At 46.0% G+C, this 20820-nt stretch overlaps 1 protein-coding gene across 1 annotated transcript; it reads left to right on the top strand.

Moving 5' to 3' along the window:
- Window positions 1-807: 807 nt before the first annotated feature.
- On the top strand, window positions 808-20017 carry LOC133628591 (ubiquitin-conjugating enzyme E2 R2-like; the record flags this gene model as incomplete). The annotated part of the gene is made up of 4 exons (XM_062016980.1): window positions 808-900; window positions 14666-14763; window positions 18612-18746; window positions 19801-20017. Coding segments are annotated over 4 exons (543 nt in total), but the record flags the coding sequence as incomplete, so codon positions are not given.
- Between the last annotated feature and the right edge of the window lie 803 nt (window positions 20018-20820).

Below are 20820 nucleotides of genomic sequence, written 5' to 3' on the forward strand. Positions count from 1 at the left end.
AGTAGCTAGCAACAGGACAAGGGGTGATTGGATGAAGCTGGAACACAAAAAGTTCCACTTCAATATAAGAAAAAACTATTTCACTGTAAGGGTGAGGGAGCCCCATCCCAGGCAGCCCAGAGGGGTTGTGGAGTCTCCTTCCTTGGAGGTCTTCAAGACCCGCCTGGACATGTTCCTATGTGACCTGATCTAGGTGAACCTGCTTCTGCAGGGGAGTTGGACTAGATGATCTCTAAATGTCCCTTCCAACCCCTACCATTCTATGATTCTATTATTAGGAACATAAGTAGACAGACCAGTTTAACTCTTGCACAAGGCAGGCAAAAAAACTTTGCATCTCACTAGAGCAAGTATATAAATATTTTTCTTCACAAAAATAATAGCTTAAAATATTTGCACTGGCAAATGTAAAACAAGTCTATTCACCTTAGCAAACATTTTTAGCTGGTTTCTGAACCCAGAAAGGCAGTAGTAGTATCTTAATTTTCATCTTTTCAATTATTTTACACCCTATTTAACAGTTGTTGGATACTGCTTGTTGAATTAGGACATGGTAGAGGCCTTTTGGCTTCTTTAGTGAGCACTCCCATCCCAGATAAATCCTTATATTCAGTTTTTTCTTGTTCAATTAGTGTTTTTTCTCATAAGAAGTTGTGTAAAGTTATACTGTGGGGCTACATGGGCACCCATGGAATGAGCAATCTAATGGCCTTAATTGAACTTGGCTTTTTCATTTTTTCACTATAATCATTGCTTGTTGATCTTTCTTGTTCTATTTAGTAACTAAAATATTTTGCTTTTTTTTTTTTCAAGGCTCACATTAAATTTCCTATTGACTGTCCATATTCACCACCTACCTTCAGATTCCTGGCCAAAATGTGGCACCTTGACATTTATGAGGTAAGTTGTTTTTTAAATAACTTTCAGGCATGAAAGGCGGTATATTAGATCTGGAGTGGTGGTGATTTTTCACAGCAGTCCTTGTAGTGCTGTGCCTTCTGTTGGCAGCTAAAAATGTGTATTGATAGCACATCAATGTTTTGGCTACTGTTCTTTTTGGAGAGCATGAGACTCACATTGGATGCCAAAAAGGCTGTGGTGATTTGACCCTGGTTGGATGCCAGGTGCCCACCACGATGCTCTATCATCCCCCTCCTTAGCAAGCCAGGGAAGGGAGAAAATAAGCGTTGTAGGCGTCTGGGAGATCTTGGGTTGTAATGCAAGAGGTAGAGGGTGCAGAAGAGATGGGCATGGCGTAGAGTGAAAGGACGTGCTTGTGTTAGCAAATAAAAGCACATGGTGTAAACAATTAGTTGGAATAAAGCATCATCCATACTGTGTATGTAGTGATCTTGTCCCCTCAACGGGGGTGGGCTGAGTGATCCGTGTGGGCGGCCTGATGATGTTGCCGGTAGTGGCAACATATGGTGACCCCAACATGATCGACGGAACGCAGGACGTCCGTGGCCATGGCAGAATTGGAACAAGTGATTAAGGTACTCAAGGCAGTGGCGCCTGAGTTGGATGAGCAGATTAATCACACGCCCATGGCCATGTGTATCCTATGGATGCGGAGGCGTGTTGTGGCACAGGCACGCACAAAGTTATTAAACTTCCAGAATTGGACGGCAGTGGAAGAGTAGACGTTACAGGCTGCCTTAGCGGGGACCAAGGGGATGGATCAGTATCGTAAAGCCTTGGGGGAGATTAAGAGGACTCTGTCTAAGGAAGCAGAGGCGAAACAGTTTTTGTTGTCGGTGCAGGAAGCTATCCGGGCGGAGGGGCGGAAAGCATAGAGGAGTTTGTAGTGATCAGGAGGCTCAAATGAGCATGGAAGTGGAGAATCTGGAGGCTCAGACGAGTCCGTCACTGTGTGGGGATGCAGAATGTGATAAACTTGACAGCGAGGAGGAGAGTGAGGGGTGTGGCCCCGGAGCAGAGCTCCCGTGGGAGAGCTGCTTCCCAGTAGAGTCCACCCCGCCAGGTTAACCCTGGGACAAGTTGCAGAAGATGCAGACAGGAATGCCGAGCAGGCAGAGTCAGATGGGGCTTAGGATGATCAGGGGAGAGTAGGGGGGCGTGACCTCGTGTTAGACTGGGCACCATTGGGCACGCGAGGGGAGACAAAGGAAAATGCAGGAGAGTGTAATACCGGCTGCGCCGCCCGTGTCAGGTGTAATGGGAAAGGTCATGCTCGTTAATCAAATCATAAAAGACAGGTCAAGCAAGGGACCATAAAGACCATTGTGAAAGATAAGTCTTGCAGAACCTTAACCACGAACATTGTGTAATGTAACAAGTGCAGCTTGCTTGAGACGCATACCGTAGAGTTTACATAAGATGCACCTAATTGCGCATGAGCCAACAGACTCCAAGAAGAAGAGTCACGAACAGGCCACTAGAGGAAGACTACTGACTTCATCCCCACCACCACTGAACAACCACCAGGAGGCAGAGAAGGACCCCCTAGCAAAAGAACCAGCACATGCGCAGAGTACTCCAGGAAGCGATGCACCTGGCCAATAAGGACTGTATAAAAGGACTCTGGTATAGGGGAATGTTGCGCACCGTTGGTGGAGCAGAGTCCAGCACTGTTTTGCTTATTTGCCGTTTGCTTAATAAATTGCTTTAATGACTCATCTAAATTGGCTTGTGAACTTTGTCACAGTAATCTATAACCTCGGGGATGGCACGGAGTGAGCCAGACCCCCCCCCCGCTCCTTCCATCCACAGCCACCGTGGCGCAGCTGCTTCCAGTGCCCATTAAGTTTCTCTGGAGTGCCTCTCACCCCACGCGCCAACATCACTGGCCCTAGCCCTCACGGACCACTGGGCTCATCCTTCCCATCCTCAATCCGTTGCCTCAACGAGTGTAAAAACTATTGGCCATGATGTCATGCATTTTGCTACAAATGTGATGATGAATAGTGGTTTTCTTACAGTGGAAACTTTCTAAGGTGCTTTAGGTGTCAGGAATGGAACTCAAGAAAAGAACATTTTGGCATTGAGAAGTCAGTGACATATTAAAAAAAAGGGGGGGAAGGGGAGAAAAAGTTTATAAAAATTGGTTTGTGTTTTGGACTCCTTGGTGAAGGATTTTTTTTTTGTTTGATCAGGAGTAAAAAATGGATTTTGTCATACTGTTGATGCTTCAAATGTTCGTGGTAAATGGTTTTAGGCAATTTCAACAACCCAAGCAAAACATGTGGGTTACACTGGCCAAAGCAATCAATAAGTCTACAATATGTTTATCAATGGTCACTCCAGATAATCCTTTTTCTAGTCTTGTGCCTATACAGTTACCAAAGAGAATTTTTCTGATTTGTGGGGACCAGGTACGGCCTGGAATACCCTCGAGATCACAAGGGGGACCGTGCAATTTGGGATGACTGACCATCTTGATGCCTAATCACACAATGATTTGGAAACAACATCGTCCAAAACAATTTGTGCATGCATTTACTAGCGAATGTGATGATCATGTTACCCTTTGGTCTCCCTCAGCAATAATAGCAACTTGTATATTTGCTCCAGGTGTAGGAGTATCTGCTTTATTAACTCAGCTATGCAAATTAGGATGCTGGCTTAGCAAACAAAGTAATCAAACCTCAATAACATTAGAAGGCTTGATTAGTGATGTAAGTTGTATTGGACATGCAACCTTGCAAAATAGAGCTGCTATAGATTTTTACTTTGAGCACAAATGTAATAATTTTGTTTCTCAGCTGTGCTTTTTTTTTTTCAGTGTATAAAAAGAAGCTTACCAGGCATGAGTTGCTCAAAAAGAAAAAGGGGATTTGTGGAGGAATTTCTGTTTGAAAGATGTCACTGCCTGGTAACAGTGAACAACCCATGCTTTGAGAACTAATGTGCGGATTGTCCTTGAGCCGCTCTCGACTGTGAGAAAAGAAGAAGAAAGAATGCCTACATGATAACAAACTCGAGTAAGGCAGAGGCTGAAGCAGTATGTAAAACTGCAAGGCTTATCGCAGAAAAGTGCAGCTGGTTTTTAGAGAAAGGACCAATTAGAAGTAGTGTAAACATGCAAGCTTTGCTGTAGATTATAAAACTCTGATGCTTGTTAGTAAAATTTGAGTTATGACTTAAAAAAAAACAACAAAAAAGTTGCCTCTTAGATTCAAGGAAAGGCTGTGGGAACTGGGGTTGTTTGGTCTGAAGAAGAGGAGACTAAGAGGAGATGTTGTTGACATTTATAAATATCTAAATGGTGGGTGTCAGGAGGTTGGGACATTCTTTTTCTTAATGTAGCTAGTGACAGGACAAAGGGTGGTGGGATGAAGCAGATAGTTGCTGCTTGCCCTCAATGTGCTTCGGCACAACCATGGGGAGCTGGAGTTAATCCCCGCGGGTTGCTCCCGTATCAGATCTGGTAAACGAATGTCACAGTTTATGAGCCCTTTCTCCCCAACCATCATCTCCATGTCACTGTTGACACCTGCAGTGGCTACATACTAGTTACCCCCATGCGCCGAGCCACAGTGCGCCACGTGATTAAGCACTGGCTACAATGTATAACCGTCCTAGGATGTCCTGAAGAAATCAAAACTGACAATGGGCCTTGTTACACCTCCCATGTGACACAAGAATTCTGTCGAACCTGGCAGATCAAATTGCTGCACAGTATTCCTCACAATAGCCAGGGACAGGCAATCGTTGAACGCACTCATGCTACTCTTAAAGTACAGCTCAGTCATCTTAGGGAGGGGGAGAGCATGGGACATAGAATTCCCCCTGATAGGCAACACGATATTCTAATGCACTGTCTGTACATCCTTTACCACTTTGTTCGAGGGTCAGGACCCATACCGGCGCAAGCACAATTTAGGGAGCAAGAACCGGTAGCAGTAGATAAATTACCAGCAGTCAAATTGCGACAAATCGACACTGAGGAGTGTGAGTCAGGATGGAGGCTTAGATGCCTGGGCCGAGGGTATGCTTGAGTAGAAAAGGAGGGAACCCAGCATCGGGACCCGGCAAAATGAATACAACCAGAGATATGAGTCTAACGGTCTTTTGAGTCTCTTTTGCAGATTGACGTATTCTTCGGAGTGCTCACCGTGACGCAAATCCAGCTGGAGTCACTCAACTATTGGCAAGATTGGACAGTGAAATGGAACATGACCAGCACCTGTTTATATCTTCCCGCAATTGGCTCAGTTAGCACGTGTGCTGGGCAGACACGTTATGTATCAGCCCGTGCCACAGGATGCTGGAGTCATCGAGCTTAGGGAGGGGGAGATGTTGTAGGCGCCCAGAAGTAACGCGAGAGGTGGAGGGTGCAGAAGAGGCAGGCACAGGGTGGAATGAAAGGAGGTGCTTGTGTTAGCAGATAAAAGCACATGGTTTAAACAATTAGTGGGAATAAAGCGTCATCCATACTGTGTATGTAGTGATCTTGTCCCCTCAGCGGGAGTGGGTTGAGTGATCCGCGCGGGCGGCCTGGTCATGTTGCCGGTAGTGGCAACAAATAAGATGGAAGCCTCACAGGTTGAGATAAAAGCAGTTTAATAAAGAAATAGCAAAGCCGTGCACGTGAGAAGCGAAGCAAAGCAAATAAAGTTGTTACTCTCTACTTCCCATCAGCAGTGCTGTCCAGCCACCTCCTGAGAAGCAGGGCTTTGGTATGCGGAATGGTTGCTTTGGAAGGCAAAAGTGAATCACAAATGCCTCCCCCTTCCTGCTCCTCTCCCCAAGTTTATATTGCTGAGCTGACGTCTCCTTGTTCAGCCTGGGTCAACTGTCCTGGCCGTGACCCCTCACAAATCTTATGCAGGAGTTAAGTGGGAAATGGTTATCAAAATGGTATATACAAAATCGGCCTTGGGAAGGATTTCTCCCAGCTCTGGTGGGAAAGATGAAAAATGTGCTCTAGAAACAACTGAAGGTAGGAGAAGCTAACCCAAAACTCTATAGGTGTATTTTGGAGTTACTCTTCAAATACTCCAGATTGCAGCTTTGTACTTTATGTTCATAGCAGTATTTCTTAGAGTTGAGGGAATCTGAAGGAACTTGTGGGCTGCTAAATGTTGCTAAAGAACATTTAAGCAGTGAAGATAGGGAACGCTAGGATAACTCCAAATGGAACTGAGAATAAATCAGCAAAGGCCTTGAGGTTTGAGGGTTTGTCAGGAGGAGGAGGGGAATAAAATCTTTTAGTGTGAGGAAGGTGAAAGCAAGCAGTAGTTTTGCACAATGTGCTGGGGAGACCAGATACAGAGGTTGGGGCTGACATTCTAATTCTGAGCAAGGAGACTTGAGTAACTTGCCTAGTTGCCCCATCTCCAGTTTACTTGGGTCATCTAATTGAATATTAGTAAAATAATTCTTTGTTCTTTGTTTTTGACATCACAGTTCTCAGTCTTAATAGTATAGGCCATTTCCCATTGGCAGATGAATATTTTGTCCTCCTTGTTTATATCTTCAAAAACGTACATGGGGAAAGGCTCTCCCATCAACTATGTAGATCCCTAAAGAACTTGTGCTGATCTCATCAGGCCCCACAACACCTTTACTCTTCCAAACTCTAAGGCAGCGCTATTTGAATTCCCAAACATGTAGCATTGTTGCAAGAGGGAAACTTCTCACATCCTTGCTTCCCTCTGTTTTCATATTGCCAAATATCTGCTTGTCCACATGCTGCTGACCTGATCACTTGAACTTCTCTTGAGTGCTGCGATGCTTTCTCCTAGCCACCAGCACTGCATTCTCTCAGGAGATGATTAAAGAAAAAACTAGTTGTCCTGGTTTAGGCCCATCTAGAAACAAAGGACCACAATCAGCCATAAGTACCAAGAGCCTTTGGAACTTCCTAAGGACAGTGATGGCTTAATTGCTACTTATGGTCCCCTGGCAAAACAGACAAGACTACTCCACTTGGGTAAGAAAAAAGCCATAAATTTAGTCCACCACCAACCAAAACCATAAAACAAAAAAAATCATAACAAAGAGAAAACAAAGAGTGGTACAATAATGAAGAACACAACCAGCCCTTTAAGACCACCTTCTCCCCACCTCTCCCCTCTTACCAGGCTCAGAGCCCTCATCCTGGTTATCTTTACCTCTTTCCCCACAAATGGTACAGGGGGGTAGGGAAGGGGTATTTCAGTCAGTCTTTCCACAATGGTTCCTGCCATTTGTCTCTCCTCAGGGCAGGTGAGCTCCTAGCTGGTCCTCCCTGCTCCAGCACAGGGTCCCACATAGACTAGACAGCCCTGCACAGGCCACTCCAAAGTGCATTCATCCCGAGGGCTGCAGCTCCTCTCTGCCTCCTATGTGGGTCTGCTCTGGGGCCCACAAGCACTCCAGCACAGCCTGCACCATGGCCACCTCCTCACACAATCTCCTGCCTGTCCGGGCACACTCACTCCTCTTTCCTTCCCCCTTCTCTGACTGTGGAATCCACATGGTCATCTCCTCTTCCACTGCAGATTTCCCTTCTTAAATAGTCATGGCAGAGGCTCCAGATTGGCCCAGACAGACTGGAGGTGGGTCCACCTCAGAGTCAGGGGCTGATTTGAGAACTGCTTACGGGGACCAGCACTGCAGCCTCCTTCCCCTGTTACTAAGCAAAAAGTGGCTCCACACAAATCCATGACACTAGGTTAAACTCATGGAAATAATAAAACTAGAATAGGCTGTGAACATAATCTTAACATTAGATTAGCTTCACCTTAAAATCATATTAAAATATTTGTACATTGCACAAGCCTGTGGGACTCCTAAAAGGGAAACTGCCTAAAAGGGAAGCATGCCAGAGCTCATGGTATGGTGTGATAGTGAAGACTCTGCCTTCTCAGTGGATACAAGGGATAGCCATATAATGAGAAACGAAGAGGCAAGGGCTGTTGATGATTTAGAAGTCAGATAAACACCTGAGAAGCATCTGGTAGGAAATGGCCCCACATTCACAGAAGGTGTTGGGATCATTATCTCATCTGAAGTGCACAGAGTATGTGCAACAAACAGGGGGAGCTTGAAGCCACGATGCAACAGGAAAACTATGACATAGTGGCTATCACAGAAACGTGGTGGGATACCTCCTATGACTGGAGTGCTACAGTCAATGGCTACAAGCTCTTCAGGAGGGACAGACAGGGAAGGAGAGGTGGCCTTGCATGTTAGGGACTGTTATGAATGTTCAGAACTTAAGTGTAGTGATGATGGAGTTGAGAGTGTTTGGATTAGGTTAAGGGGCAAGGCCAATAAAGCTGATAGTAGGAGTCTGCTATAGACCTCCCAACCAGAGCAGTGAGGTAGATGAAACGTTCTATAAGCACTTGGGAGAAATCTCGCGGTCAGTTGCCATTGTTCTTGTTGGGGACTTCAACTTCACAGATATCTGCTGGAAATACAACACAGCAGAGAGGGAACAAACCAGGACGTTCCTGGAATGTGTGGAGTATAGCTTCCTCACACAAGTGGTAAGTGAATTGACCAGGCAGGGCGCCTTGCTGGACCTCTTGTTTGTGAACAGAGAAGGTCCTGTGGAGGATGTGGCAGTTGGAGGCTGTCTGGGGAACAGTGACCATGAGATTATTAAGTTCTCTATTCATAGAGATGTTAGGAGGTGGGGCAGCAAATCTGACACTTTGGACTTTGACTTTAGGAGGTTACTTGATAGAATCCCTTGGGAGTCAATTTTGAAGGGTATAGGAGCCCAGGAAGGCTGGACACTTTTTAAGAAGGAAATCTTAAAGGCCCAGGAACAGGCCATGCCTACATGGTGTAAGACGAGCTGGAGGCAAAGAAGACCGACCTGGCTGAATAGGGAGATTTGGCTTAAAATCAGGGGAAAAAAAACAAGCACTTTCCTGGGCAAGAAACTGTTTACATGGTTGGGTCCAAAGAGTTGTGATCAATGGAGTTGGTGGCCATTCATGAGTGGTGTCCCCCAGGGCTCAGTACTGCGGCCACTCCTGTTTAACATAGAATCATAGAATGGTAGAGGTTGGAAGGCACCTTTAGAGATCATCTAGTCCAACCCCCCTGCCAAAGCTGGTTCACCTAGATCAGGTCGCATAGGAACATGTCCAGGAAGGTCTTGAAGACCTCCAAGGAAGGAGACTCCACAGCCCCCCTGGGCAGCCTGTTCCACGGCTCCTCACTCTCACGGTGAAATAGTTTTTTCTTATATTGAAGTGGAATTTTTTGTGTTCCAGCTTCATCCCATTACCCCTTGTCCTGTTACTAGCTACTATAGAAAAAAGGAATGTCCCAACCTCCTGACACTCACCCTTTAGATATTTATAAATGTCAATAAGATCTCCCCTCAATCTCCTCTTCTCCAGACTAAACAGCCCCAGTTCCCTCAGCCTTTCCTCGTATGAAAGATGTTCTATACCCTTGATCATCTTGGTGGCCCTGGCTGGACTCTATCCAGCACTTCCCTGTCCCTCTTGAGCTGGGGAGCCCAGAACTGGACACAGTACTCCAGATGAGGCCTCACCAGGGCAGAGGAGAGGGGGAGAAGAACCTCCCTCGACCTGCTGGCCACACTCTTCTTGATGCATCCCAGAATGCCATTGGTCTTCTTGGCCACGAGGGCATATTGCTGGCTCATGGTTAGCTTATTGTTAATCAGGACTCCCAGGTCTCTCTCTGCAGAGCTGCTCTTCAGCAGTTCAACCCCCAGCGTGTACTGGTGCAGGGGGTTGTTCCTTCCCGATGCAGGACTCTGCATTTGTCCTTGTTGAACCTCATGAGGTTCCTCTTTGCCCAACTCTCAAGCCGGTCGAGATCCCACTGAATGGCAGCACAGTCTTCTGGGGAATCAGCCAGTCCTCCCAGTTTGGTGTCATCAGCAAACTTGCTGAGGGTACACTCTGTCCTCTCATCCAGGTGGTTGATGAAGATGTTGAACAAGATTGGCCCCAGAATCGATCCCTGTGGAACTCCACTGGCCACAGGCCTACAACTCAATTCTGTGCCATTGATCACCATCCTCTGGACTCAGTCATTCAGCCAGCTCTCGATCCACCTCACTGTCCACTCATCCAAGCCACACTGCCTGAGCTTTCTGATGAGGATGATGTGGGAGACAGTGTCAAAAGCCTTGCTGAAGTCAAGGTAGGTGACATCCACTGTTCTCCCCTCAGCTAGCCAGCCGGTTATGCACTCATAGAAGGATATCAGGTTGGTCAAACAGGATTTCCTCTTGGTGAAGCCATGTTGAGTCCACCTGATAACCATCTTATCCTTCATATGTTCAGTGATAACATTCAGAATGAGTTGTTTCATAACTTTTCCAGGGATGGAGGTGAGGCTGACCAGCCTGTAGTTTCCTGGGTCGTCCTTCCTGCCCTTTTTGAAGACTGGTGTGATATTGGCCTTTCTCCAGTCCTCAGGGACCTCACCTGTCCTCCATGATTGTTCAAAAATTATGGGGAGAGGCTTAGCAATCACATCAGCCAGCTCCCTCAGCACTCTAGGATGCATCCCATCAGGACCCATTGACTTAGGAGCCTTAAGCTTGGCCAACACGTCTTTAACCTCTTCCTCTTCCACCCAGGGCAAGTCCTCTGCTGTACTGGCCATCCTGTTATCCTTGCCGGACTGGGCTTCACGAGGGTCAACCTTGGCCGTAAAGACTGAAGCAAAGAAGGCATTCATTACTTCAGCCTTCTCTGAATCCTCAGACACCAGGGCACCCTCAGCATTTAGCAGCGGACCCACATTCCCCCTCACCATCCTTCTGCTGCTGATGTACTTGAAAAATGCCTTATTGGTGTCCTTAAAATCCCTGGCTAAATTTAATTCTAGAAGGGCTCTAGCCTTCCTAGTTGCACCCCTGCATGCCCTGGCAATGTTCCTATACCTTTCCCAAGAAGCCAGCCCCTGTTTCCAGCTCTCATAGATGTCTGCTTTCTGCCTGAGTTGTCCCAGCAGATCCTTGCTCATCCATGGAGGCCTCCTACCTCCTTTTCCTCCTTTCTTGCGCATTGGGACACACTGATTCTGGGATTGGAGGAAGTGATGCTTGAAGACTGACTAGCTCTCATTGGCACTTCATGGGATATGACATAGAGTCATATCCCATGAGATCCGTCCAAGCAGATCTTTGAAGAGGCCAAAGTCGGCTCGCCTGAAATCCAGGGTCACAGTCCTGCTTTGTGTTCTGCCCCTTCCACACAGGATTTTGAACTCTACCATCTCATGGTCACTGCAGCCGAGGTTGCCTCCAACCCCTCCATCCCCTACCAGGCCCTCTCTATTCGTCAGTATCAGGTATAGCAGCACACCCCTCCTTGGTGGTTCCTCGATCATATGTGACAGGAAGTTGTCCTCAACAATCTGTAGGAACCTCCTCGACTGCTGGAAAGCTGTCAGGCAGAGAGGGACCTGGGAATGTTGGTTGACAGCAGCTGAACATGAGCCAGCAGTGTGGTCATGTGACTAAGAAGGCAAATGGTATCCTGGACTGTATCAGGAACAGTGTTGTCAGTAGGAGTAGGGAAGTGGTCATTCCCCTGTACTCGGCTTTGGTGAGGCCACACCTCAAATACTGTGTCCAGTTTTGGGCCCCTCTCTACAAGAACATTGAAGTGCTGGTGTTGTGGTTTGTCCCAGATAGCACAGCAGCACCACGACAGTCTCGTGCCCCGTGCCCCCATTCACTCCCATCCTTGTTAGGATGACGGAGGCCCCAGTGAAATGGGAGTAAAAAGATAAGCAAGGTTGTTGTGGATTAAGACAAGGGCAGGGAGGGCTCACTGCCAATTATGGTTCCAGGCAAAACAGACTCCACTACTCGACTTAGAGAGGAAATTAAGGAAAGTTTATTCTACTACCTACAAGAAACAGAACAGAACAAAAGCAAAAAGGGAGTAGGATGATGAGAAAAATGACAACCAGCACTTTAAGATCTCCCTCCCCCACCTCTCCTTTCTTCCCGGGCCCAGCTCACTGCTCCTGATATCTCTACCTCCTCCCCCTCAACGGCTCAGGGGGGCAGGGAATGGGAGATGTGGTCAGTCTCTCACAGATGGGCTCTGCCACTTCTGTCTTCTCAGATGGGGACGACTTCTCACATTCTTCCCCTGCTCCAACACATAGTCTCTCCCTCGGGACACAGTCCTTAAACTTCTCTGGTGTGGGTTCTTCCCAGCAGCTGCGGCTTCTGCCGATAAAGGATCCCTCAAATGGGACGCAGTTCTTAATGAACATCTCTGACGTGGATTTTTCTCCATGGTTTCAGTTTCTGCAAATACAGGATCCCTCCCACAGGACACAGCCTCTTCTGGGCATAATTTTAATGAGCTTCTTTGGCGTGGGTTCCTCCCCACAGTTACAGATTCTGTGAATATCGAGTCCCTCCCACAGGACATGGCATTCTCCAGCCATAGGCCTTGTCCCTGGCACGGGGTCTTTAATGAAGTGAATCACTGCCCGTGGCTCAGGGTTCTTAGCAAAATGAGCCTCTGCCCCTGATACGGAATCATTATCAAAATAAGTTTCTGCCGCTGATTCAGGGTCTTTAGCAAAATGCAAACAAATCTCAGCTTTACCAGTCCTCTCCGTAGAATGCAGGGGAGTTTCTGCTCCAGCACATCTCCTCCTCTCTTTCCTCACTGACCTTGGAGTCCACATGGTTGTTTCTCTCACTCTTCCCACTTCTTGCACCACCACCAGCCAGAAAAGAAGAAATAGAGGAAGGAAGAAACAGGAAGAAGCCTCCTTTTCCGGCTTCTTCTTAAAAAGTGGTCATGGAGGCATCTAATTGTCTCAGCCCCAGAAGTGGATCTGGCTCAGAGCTGGAGAGAGTTTCAAGCAACTTACAGGAGCCATCTTTACAGCCCCTTCCCCCTTACCAGAAAAGGCTGTCATGTCACACCATGACAGCTAGAGAGGATCCAGAGGTGGGCTACCAAGCTAGTAAAGGATTTGGAGCACATCTCATATGAGGAACGGCTGAGGGATCTGAGGCTGTTTAGCCTGGAGAAAAGGAGCTTCAGGGGAGACCTTATTGCTCTCTACAACTACCTGAAAGGAAGTTGTAGCGAGACGGGGGTGGGTCTGTTCTCCCTAGTAACAAGCAATAGAATAAGAGGAAATGGCCTCAAGTTTTGCCAGGGGAGGTTCAGGCTGGATATGTGGAGGAATTTCTTTCCTGAAGGAGTTTTCAGGCATTGTAACAGCTGCCCAGGGAGGTGGTGGGGTCACTGTCCCTGGAGGTGTTTAAGAGACGGTTGGATGTTGCACTTAGGGAAATGGTCTAGTGGTTGATAGGGCTGGGAAAAAGGCTGGACTTGATGATCTTAAAGATCTCTTCCAGCTGAAATGATTCTATGATTCTCTTCGGCAGCTCCAGGTGATACATTGTTGTGCATAATTGTGTTCTTGACAAGAACTTGCTTCAAAATGACAAGGGCTTGCTAGATTAGTATACCTGTCAGGGTTAGCAAGCCACTGAGGTCTGGATACCAATCACAAACCTCCAACATTGAAGTAGGATCTTACTTGGCTATAAAACAACTGTCATCGTTTATCAAGGCGAGTTGAAATGGTTTTAGGAGGCCCTTCAGGTGAGCTGTTGCTATCTGTAGCTGTTATCACTGGCTTGGGCTCAAAGGCACAGATGCATCACTGTTAAGCAGCGTTGGAGGGTCCTTGGGATGTGGGCACAGACCCAGGTGCCTTCTGTCTCTCATAGAACTGATCTGCAGCTTCTCTTGTTCCTGTCATCAACTTCTGCCTTAGATCAGGGTGACAAGGGACAGCATGAGCTGTGGGGCTGCCTCTGGGAACTCTTAAGTCATCCCAGCAGCTGTCTGCCTTGGGCCCCATCTGCACCTTCAACTCATCCTGCACTAAGGTATTGGGACCCCACAAGTCCCTGGAGTCAATTTGAGTGGAGAATACCAGCTGTGGTGAGGACTGCTACAGCACTCCTATGAAATAATTGTGTCAGTGGTGTAGCTAATGAAGAATGGGTTTTACGGGCTTCTTAAAGTATTTATAAATGATAGGCATTATGGAGCTTTAAAGGCTATTGAGGCTATAACATTGGTGAGTAAAACACAGCTTGAGGATTATGTGTCTATATGGTTTCCATATGCTGCCAGAATATTTTTCCTCTTGCTGGCTGGAAGAGCATCTCTTCTTTTATTTTTTTCACCTGATACTTCCGCAGCTGTGTCCTTGGGGAGCAGCATAAGCCTGTCCTACACTCTGTGCAGCCTCTTCCTGTCCTGGGAGAAGCCTTTTTTTGATAACTGAGCTAATAAAGAGGGCTAAACCCTTACATCCAGAAATTCCTGTAGCTAACTCAGCTACTACTGGGAATTTAAGAAAATTTTAACCCTATTTTGGGTCTCCTGTGACTAAAGCTCATTTCTATCACTAACAGTTCTTATTATCTGGAGACCAGTTTAGTTTTATGTGACTTTATTACTGATTTTGCTTGCTTTGTTACATTCTATAAACCTCTTGACTTGAGATTGTTTTGTACCAATTTGTAGACTAATGTTGTTTAATGAGGGAAACTTTTGAAGGAAGAATTGAGAACCATTTCCAGTTCTTGCCTATTTTTACTGACGGGATGTTCATATCAAGGTTAAACTACTCAACATAGTCATAGTGATGGAGTTAAATCATTAGACCTCTGCCTTGAGCCAGGTGATTCTCAGCTTTGGTTTCTGTCTTGCAGAATGGAGATGTATTTATTTCAATTCTTCATTCACCTGTAGATGACCCTCAAAGTGGAGAGCTGCCATCTGAGAGATGGAACCCTACCCAAAATGTCAGGTAATGTGAATCTGATGGACAACAGTGACCTCAAAAGCCTATTATCTCTCTCTTCAAGACTAAGGCCTGTGGTGGGAGACACTTGGGAGGGAATTTAAGACTTTGGGATTTTTTTTAGGGCTTGAATCAAGTAGAAACTAGACTGAAGATACTGAAGTGCTGTGTCCTGATCTTGAGCCAACAATGTGGAGCCTTTTGTCCTGTTCACGGGGTTTCACACACTTAAAGCAAATTATCTCAAATGCTCTAGCTTTTCCCAGGCTATGTTATTCTACACTTAGATTTTTTTTCAAACTCTTAGACACCACTAGTGGAAAAGAATATTTGTGAGTATTCAGGCCCAGTAGGAATAACACTGTATATAATCCTGTTTGCCTTCCAGTATTTGTCTCTTGTCTCCTGTCCTGGTATCTTGAGCAGTTAGACAGTTAGTTCCTGACACAAAAACCCAAAGGATTGCTAAGTACCAGATACATTCAAAGCTGACTTCTCCACTTCTCCATTTATTTTTTTTTTTTTAAACACTGGCTGAATTTCATTCTCATTAAAAAATGCTGCCAATAAAGAACTGACTATGTAACAAGCCTCAACTCCTAGTTAGGAAAGAGATTTGGGCATTAATTACTTATTGCACCTGCATTTTGAGCATTTCATTATATACAACCCTAAAGATTGACAGAAAACCTCTCATGGTGCTAGTTCTGAGAAATCACTCTGATTTCTGCTCTGCCTTACCATGGTCCAAGTTTTGGTTCTTACTCTCTTGGAACATGTTGAGCTTAAGGGTGATAATTTGGGGAGAAAATATTCCTTGGCTGTATCGGCAAATGGAAATAAAACTTGTTCTTAACTGTCAGCTTGATACCAGCATCCCTCCTTAGGCAAAATACAGAAACACATCCTGCTAGGGTCCCATCTGGCTTTGCAAGGCTCAGCCGGGAGGCTGAAGGTGTGGGAGGGGAAAAAGCTTGTAAGGAGCTTCCTGTGTAACCCAGGGCTTCTCTTCAGCTGCTGAATTTGGTAAATTCTGCTGAGTATTGACCACTTACTACAGATAACTGTGGTTTGAAGTGTCTGAAGGGAGAAGGAATGTCATTCTTTGACTTGGGAGCACCTGTGTTTCCACTTCTAATTGTCAAATATGCTCATGAATTTTTTTGAACACAGTATGGGCTTTCCCATCACTCAGAGCTAGATGAGGCAGGCATAAGTAAATACGGCAAACTTCCAGTAAGAGGTGAAGGAATGTAGCTGTGATCTGTGTGGCAGAAAACTGCTTTTCTTGCATCCTGAGTCCTGTAAAGCTGAGGAAGTGGTGGCAGGGCTTAAAGTTGAGGCTTTTTGATCCATTTTAGTTGCCCTTCTCCATATCTCTCCCCTCTCTTTTGATGTTTGCAGGCCAGAACTGAGCACAATATTCAAGATGTTGGCACATGTGTGTCTTGTGAAGATGGATGATGCCCTGTCTCATTATTGCTTTGTTTCCCTTTTGATGGCCATTTTTGTTAGGTCTCTTTTTTTTTTTGGGGGGGGGGGGGGGGGCTGCACAAGATCTGGATAGTTTCTACAACCAGCTCAATGTACTGTCAGTACAGCCAAAGACAAAACTTTACAGTGGAGAGCAAAAATGTGCTAGGAGAAATCTAGACCTACCTCTAAAGGTGGCTCAGAGAGGCTATGATGTGGACAGCAGCTGGAATAGAAGAAACTATCCTTTTTCAGTGAGGTAACAGGATGTGCTGTTTGAGAGCACCAGCAAGTCCACATCATGTCTGTTTTGGATGGAATTCATCTGTATCTGAGCCTTCTGGTAATACGTGGAGAGAAAAAGGCACTTATCAGGTCTATTTGCTTAAGCCTCTTCTTGGCTACCCTTCCCTGCTGGTAAGGAGATGTGGAGGGACTCGCTCTGAAGACAACAATACTATAAACACTTAAAACAGCTCACTGCTCCCCAGAATGGGGTAGGGGATGTAAGAAAGCAGAAGGCAGGCTTGAAATCCCCATGCTTCATACAATCTAACAGAACAACCTCACCTGAGAAGGAAACCAATCCCTGATGATATTGAAGAATGTCAGTCTCTATCCAATGCAGGTCACATCTGATGCTGAGGGTGTTTCCAGTTCCATGTGGTCAATTTTTTTTTGTGGCTTCGATCCTATCAGATCCCATGTGCTTGGTCCCTTCCTGTTACAGTCCCTTGTTGACCCACAGTAGCAAGGTCTGAGTTGGAGCAAACTGTCCAGCTCTTAAAGTATTGGCAGTGATGGAGTTGATCTAAGGTGCTGGTCGGGAATGAAGAGTGCAGAGAGCCTTGTCTCTAACAGACAGTTGCCTTGGTGTGTTTAAGTAGCTTTGCAGTGACTTTGGAGTCTAGGGCACCACAGTGGAAATCTGCTTCTCCTCCCTTTGTTGTTGGAAGTGTGGTGGAACAGATGCTACATCCAGACATGAGTTCCTGTCCTTGGCCTTCTGTCCTTGCTCTCTAGTAAAGCTGCTGGAGCTGACATACTGCCTTTACAACCTGTTTGCTGAAAATCAAAGGCTTTTAAATTAATTCTTGAGATAAAGTATAAGACTTCATCTTCTGCCCATCATTCTGATCTGACCAGACAGGTTTTTTTTTTCCAGAGCTGTTGTGTTCTTTTCCTAGTGAATTATATTATTTGGAAAAGAAATTGTTCAAGACTCTCCCAATAGCTGTGCTGAACAGTGTGGCCAGACACAAGTATTGAGTTTCAAAAACCTTTCAAGAAACTCAGCATCCAAATAACCAAGCATTTCCTGGAATTGTATCCCAGATAGATGATCTGGGAGATGTGCTCAGCACATGTTGCTCTGCACATGCCCCTGAATCAATGCAAAACAGCTGGGACTGTAGTCTGCTTTCATCAACTTCTGCAAAACAGTTGCTATGTACTACTGTACTTAAAGATCTATTCCTTGTCTTCTATTTAATTCAAAAGCTATTGCCACAGGGCCACCTCAGACAGCTGAAGCTGTTGTAGTAGCTCTGGGTAGGTGACTGAATGATGGCACTCACTGTTGAGCTTCTGTGCTGGTCATGGCACTGAGGAGGAAAAGGATGAATCTCAAGTGCAAAGGGTTGTAGGCAATGCAGGAGAAGGATCTGGATGAGGGAGGTGGGGTTTGCTCCTGGTGAAGGGCAGCTACCTGGCTCTGGGATGCTGCTAGGAATCCAGTAAGGGAGGCTGACTGTTGGGGGTTATGTGACTGGCTTGTGCTGGCTTTGATTACCAGAAGCCAAATCCTGCTTGGCCCTTGACAGCTTGCCTGATTATTGAAAAACATCTTCCTTGTCTTCCCTTTGCTGTGCTCCAGTGCTGCTACAGCAGCCTTGGTGGTGCAGGAGCTGAGATGAGACCTGCCCACAGCTTCAACTTCTTAACACCAAGTGGGGCAGGGAAAGCCTTATCTGATATCTTTGGGTCATAGTGGTCCTTTTACCTACACAGGACAGGCAAAGATCCCAGCTTTCTGCTAGGGGACTGAATATCACCAGGCACAGACTCACTAAGCAGGTTTTTAGCCCTGCACTGTCCATGGGAGAATTATGTTGTGACCTGAGCTTTGTTTGTCAATGAGGCACAAGCATGTGCACAGACATGAGGATCTGTAGTCAGATCAAATCCTTGAGGTTTTATGACCTTCCCTACACTGATAGCCAGGGTCTGAGGTTCATAAATACCTGTTCTCACTTCAAATATTATCCTTAGTTATCCTTAGCTTAATATTTGACTTGGTACAAGTTTCTGATGGATCACCAAGTTATCAGAATCTGGGGGTATGTTCGCTCTGACTCTGCTGTTGTTGTTACCTTTTTCAGGACTATCTTACTGAGTGTAATCTCTTTGCTTAATGAGCCCAACACATTCTCTCCTACCAACGTGGATGCATCAGTCATGTTCAGGAAATGGAGGGACAGTAAAGGAAAAGATAAGGAGTGCGCTGAAATCACAAGGTAAACTTTGCTGGGTGTGATGCTGGGCTACTAGCCTCCTGCTTTGAGTCCTGTAAAACAGGATGCTTGCAGAATTTGCTGCAACCAGCTTCTCGCTGTGGTTGTTGCTTTGGAAATGAACTGTATTGTTTTATTCTAAGTCCACACTTCTGGTCCCTTTAGGATTTTCAGCACACAGAAGCAGCACAAGCTTGTGGAGCAGGAAGGACTGGGTTTGATCTGTCTTTAGTCTGAAAAAAGAACAATTTAATCTGACGTGATGCTCTGCAAAACCTGTCAGTGACTGCAAGTAAATCCCAGACCAAGTTCCCACTTGCCTTTGAACTCTGCCTGCATTGCCTGGGATGTGATTCAAACCAACTGCATCCTACCAATTCTGTGCTTAATGCACTCATGAAGCATAATCTTGTCCTTACAATTTGAGGGAATATCTGTGGGATTTAGTGAACTGCTTGCAAAGCTGAGTTTGAGCTGGAAGCACTGTTCGGTCTTGACTCTGCTGAGAAGCTCAGGGTTCATCAGGAAGATGGTGGAAACTTGAGACAAGATCACTGCAGAGCAGCTGATGGGCAACCTGTACTGCAGAAAACCACCTTGGCATTGACTCCATGGGCTGGGCATGTGGGATATAGCCCTGACTGGAGCTCTGTGGGGCAATGAGTGCAGAGAGTCTGGCTGGGGGATTGTCTTCATCCCCCAGCTCCCTTGACTTTGGCGTAGCTGGATGTCCTTGGTAGAGTTCAGCAGAGTGGGCGGGCAGCAGGGATGAAGAGGGGGGCTGATGCTGGGATCAGTAGGTCGCCTTGACCAGCCCTTCTGTAGCAAATGGAATGAAGTTTGCTCTGGCAGGTCTCTGACATGGAGGCCTGTCTGATAACCTGCTACAAATCCCCTTAGGGGGCTCCCAAGCCCTGGGGCTATGGGAACTAAATCTGTTTCTAATGTTGCTTCAGCCAAACATCAGCTCTCCTGACTCAAGGTGGTGGTTAGAAGAAGGGGAGGAGTGGAGCTGCTGGCACATGGCCCTGCTTACCTTGTGTCCTCCTCCCTGCAGGAAACAAGTTTTGGCTACCAAAGCCGAGGCAGAGAAGGATGGCGTGAAGGTCCCCACTACGTTGGCAGGGTACTGCATCAAAACTAAAGTGCCTTCCAATGACGACAATTCAGATTTGCTTTATGATGACTTGGATGATGATGACATCGATAATGAAGATGAGGAGGAGGAAGATGTCGACTGTTACGATGATGATTCTGGACACGAGGAGTCGTGACCTGCTCCTTCTATGCCCCTGTACTGCCCTGCCAACTCAGACCAGAAGGGAGCAGAGGTAACCTAGCAGCACTCCAGCAAAAAAGTGTGTGTGTGGGGAAGGGGTCTAAAAATAAATAAATAAATAAAAATTAAAAAATCTCAAAACACTTTTTGTCTCCTGTTGTATGGATCTGTTTGCTCTTTTTTTATGGACCTCTTAGAGACCCTCCACAGAATGTCTGAATTCTTGCATTCTTAACCCTTTCATCACTGTATTACGATTTCTTTTTGAGAAAAAAAATTCCCCTTTTCACTTTACAAAACACTCACAGCAAACCAGGTTTGCTCGCATTTAGATTCTTGAATTAGTCTTGCATAGATATGTTTAATGTATTTAGGGCCAGAAAAAAACCTGTTTGAAGCTGGGTTTTCAAGAGCTCAAGTGCTGCATTTACTGGGAAGAAAAAAAATCCACACAGAGCAAATTGCCAAGGTTTAGCTGCTCCATTTACAATAATAGTGTGTGTACATTTATTTAGCCTTGTGGTGGTGGCTTTTCCTTTGAGGTGTGGGGCAGAGAGTGTATGGCTACTGGGTGTTGAGCTTGATGGGATATCACTGAAAGGTACGGTATCCCTTTTCAGTCTGCTCAAGTTAGGAAAGAGCTGGCCCCTGGAGCCCCAGAGGGCATAGTCAGCTTTGTCTCTGAAAAATACTTGTGATATAAACCCTAAAATAACACTTCATGTCTGTACAACTGAGCTCTGGTTTGCTATTTCTTTATTTAATTATATTTTTGTTTTCAGACTAGGTTGGGATTGA

This window comes from Colius striatus, chromosome W (genome assembly GCF_028858725.1).
Source record: "Colius striatus isolate bColStr4 chromosome W, bColStr4.1.hap1, whole genome shotgun sequence".
NCBI classification, from domain to species: domain Eukaryota; kingdom Metazoa; phylum Chordata; class Aves; order Coliiformes; family Coliidae; genus Colius; species Colius striatus.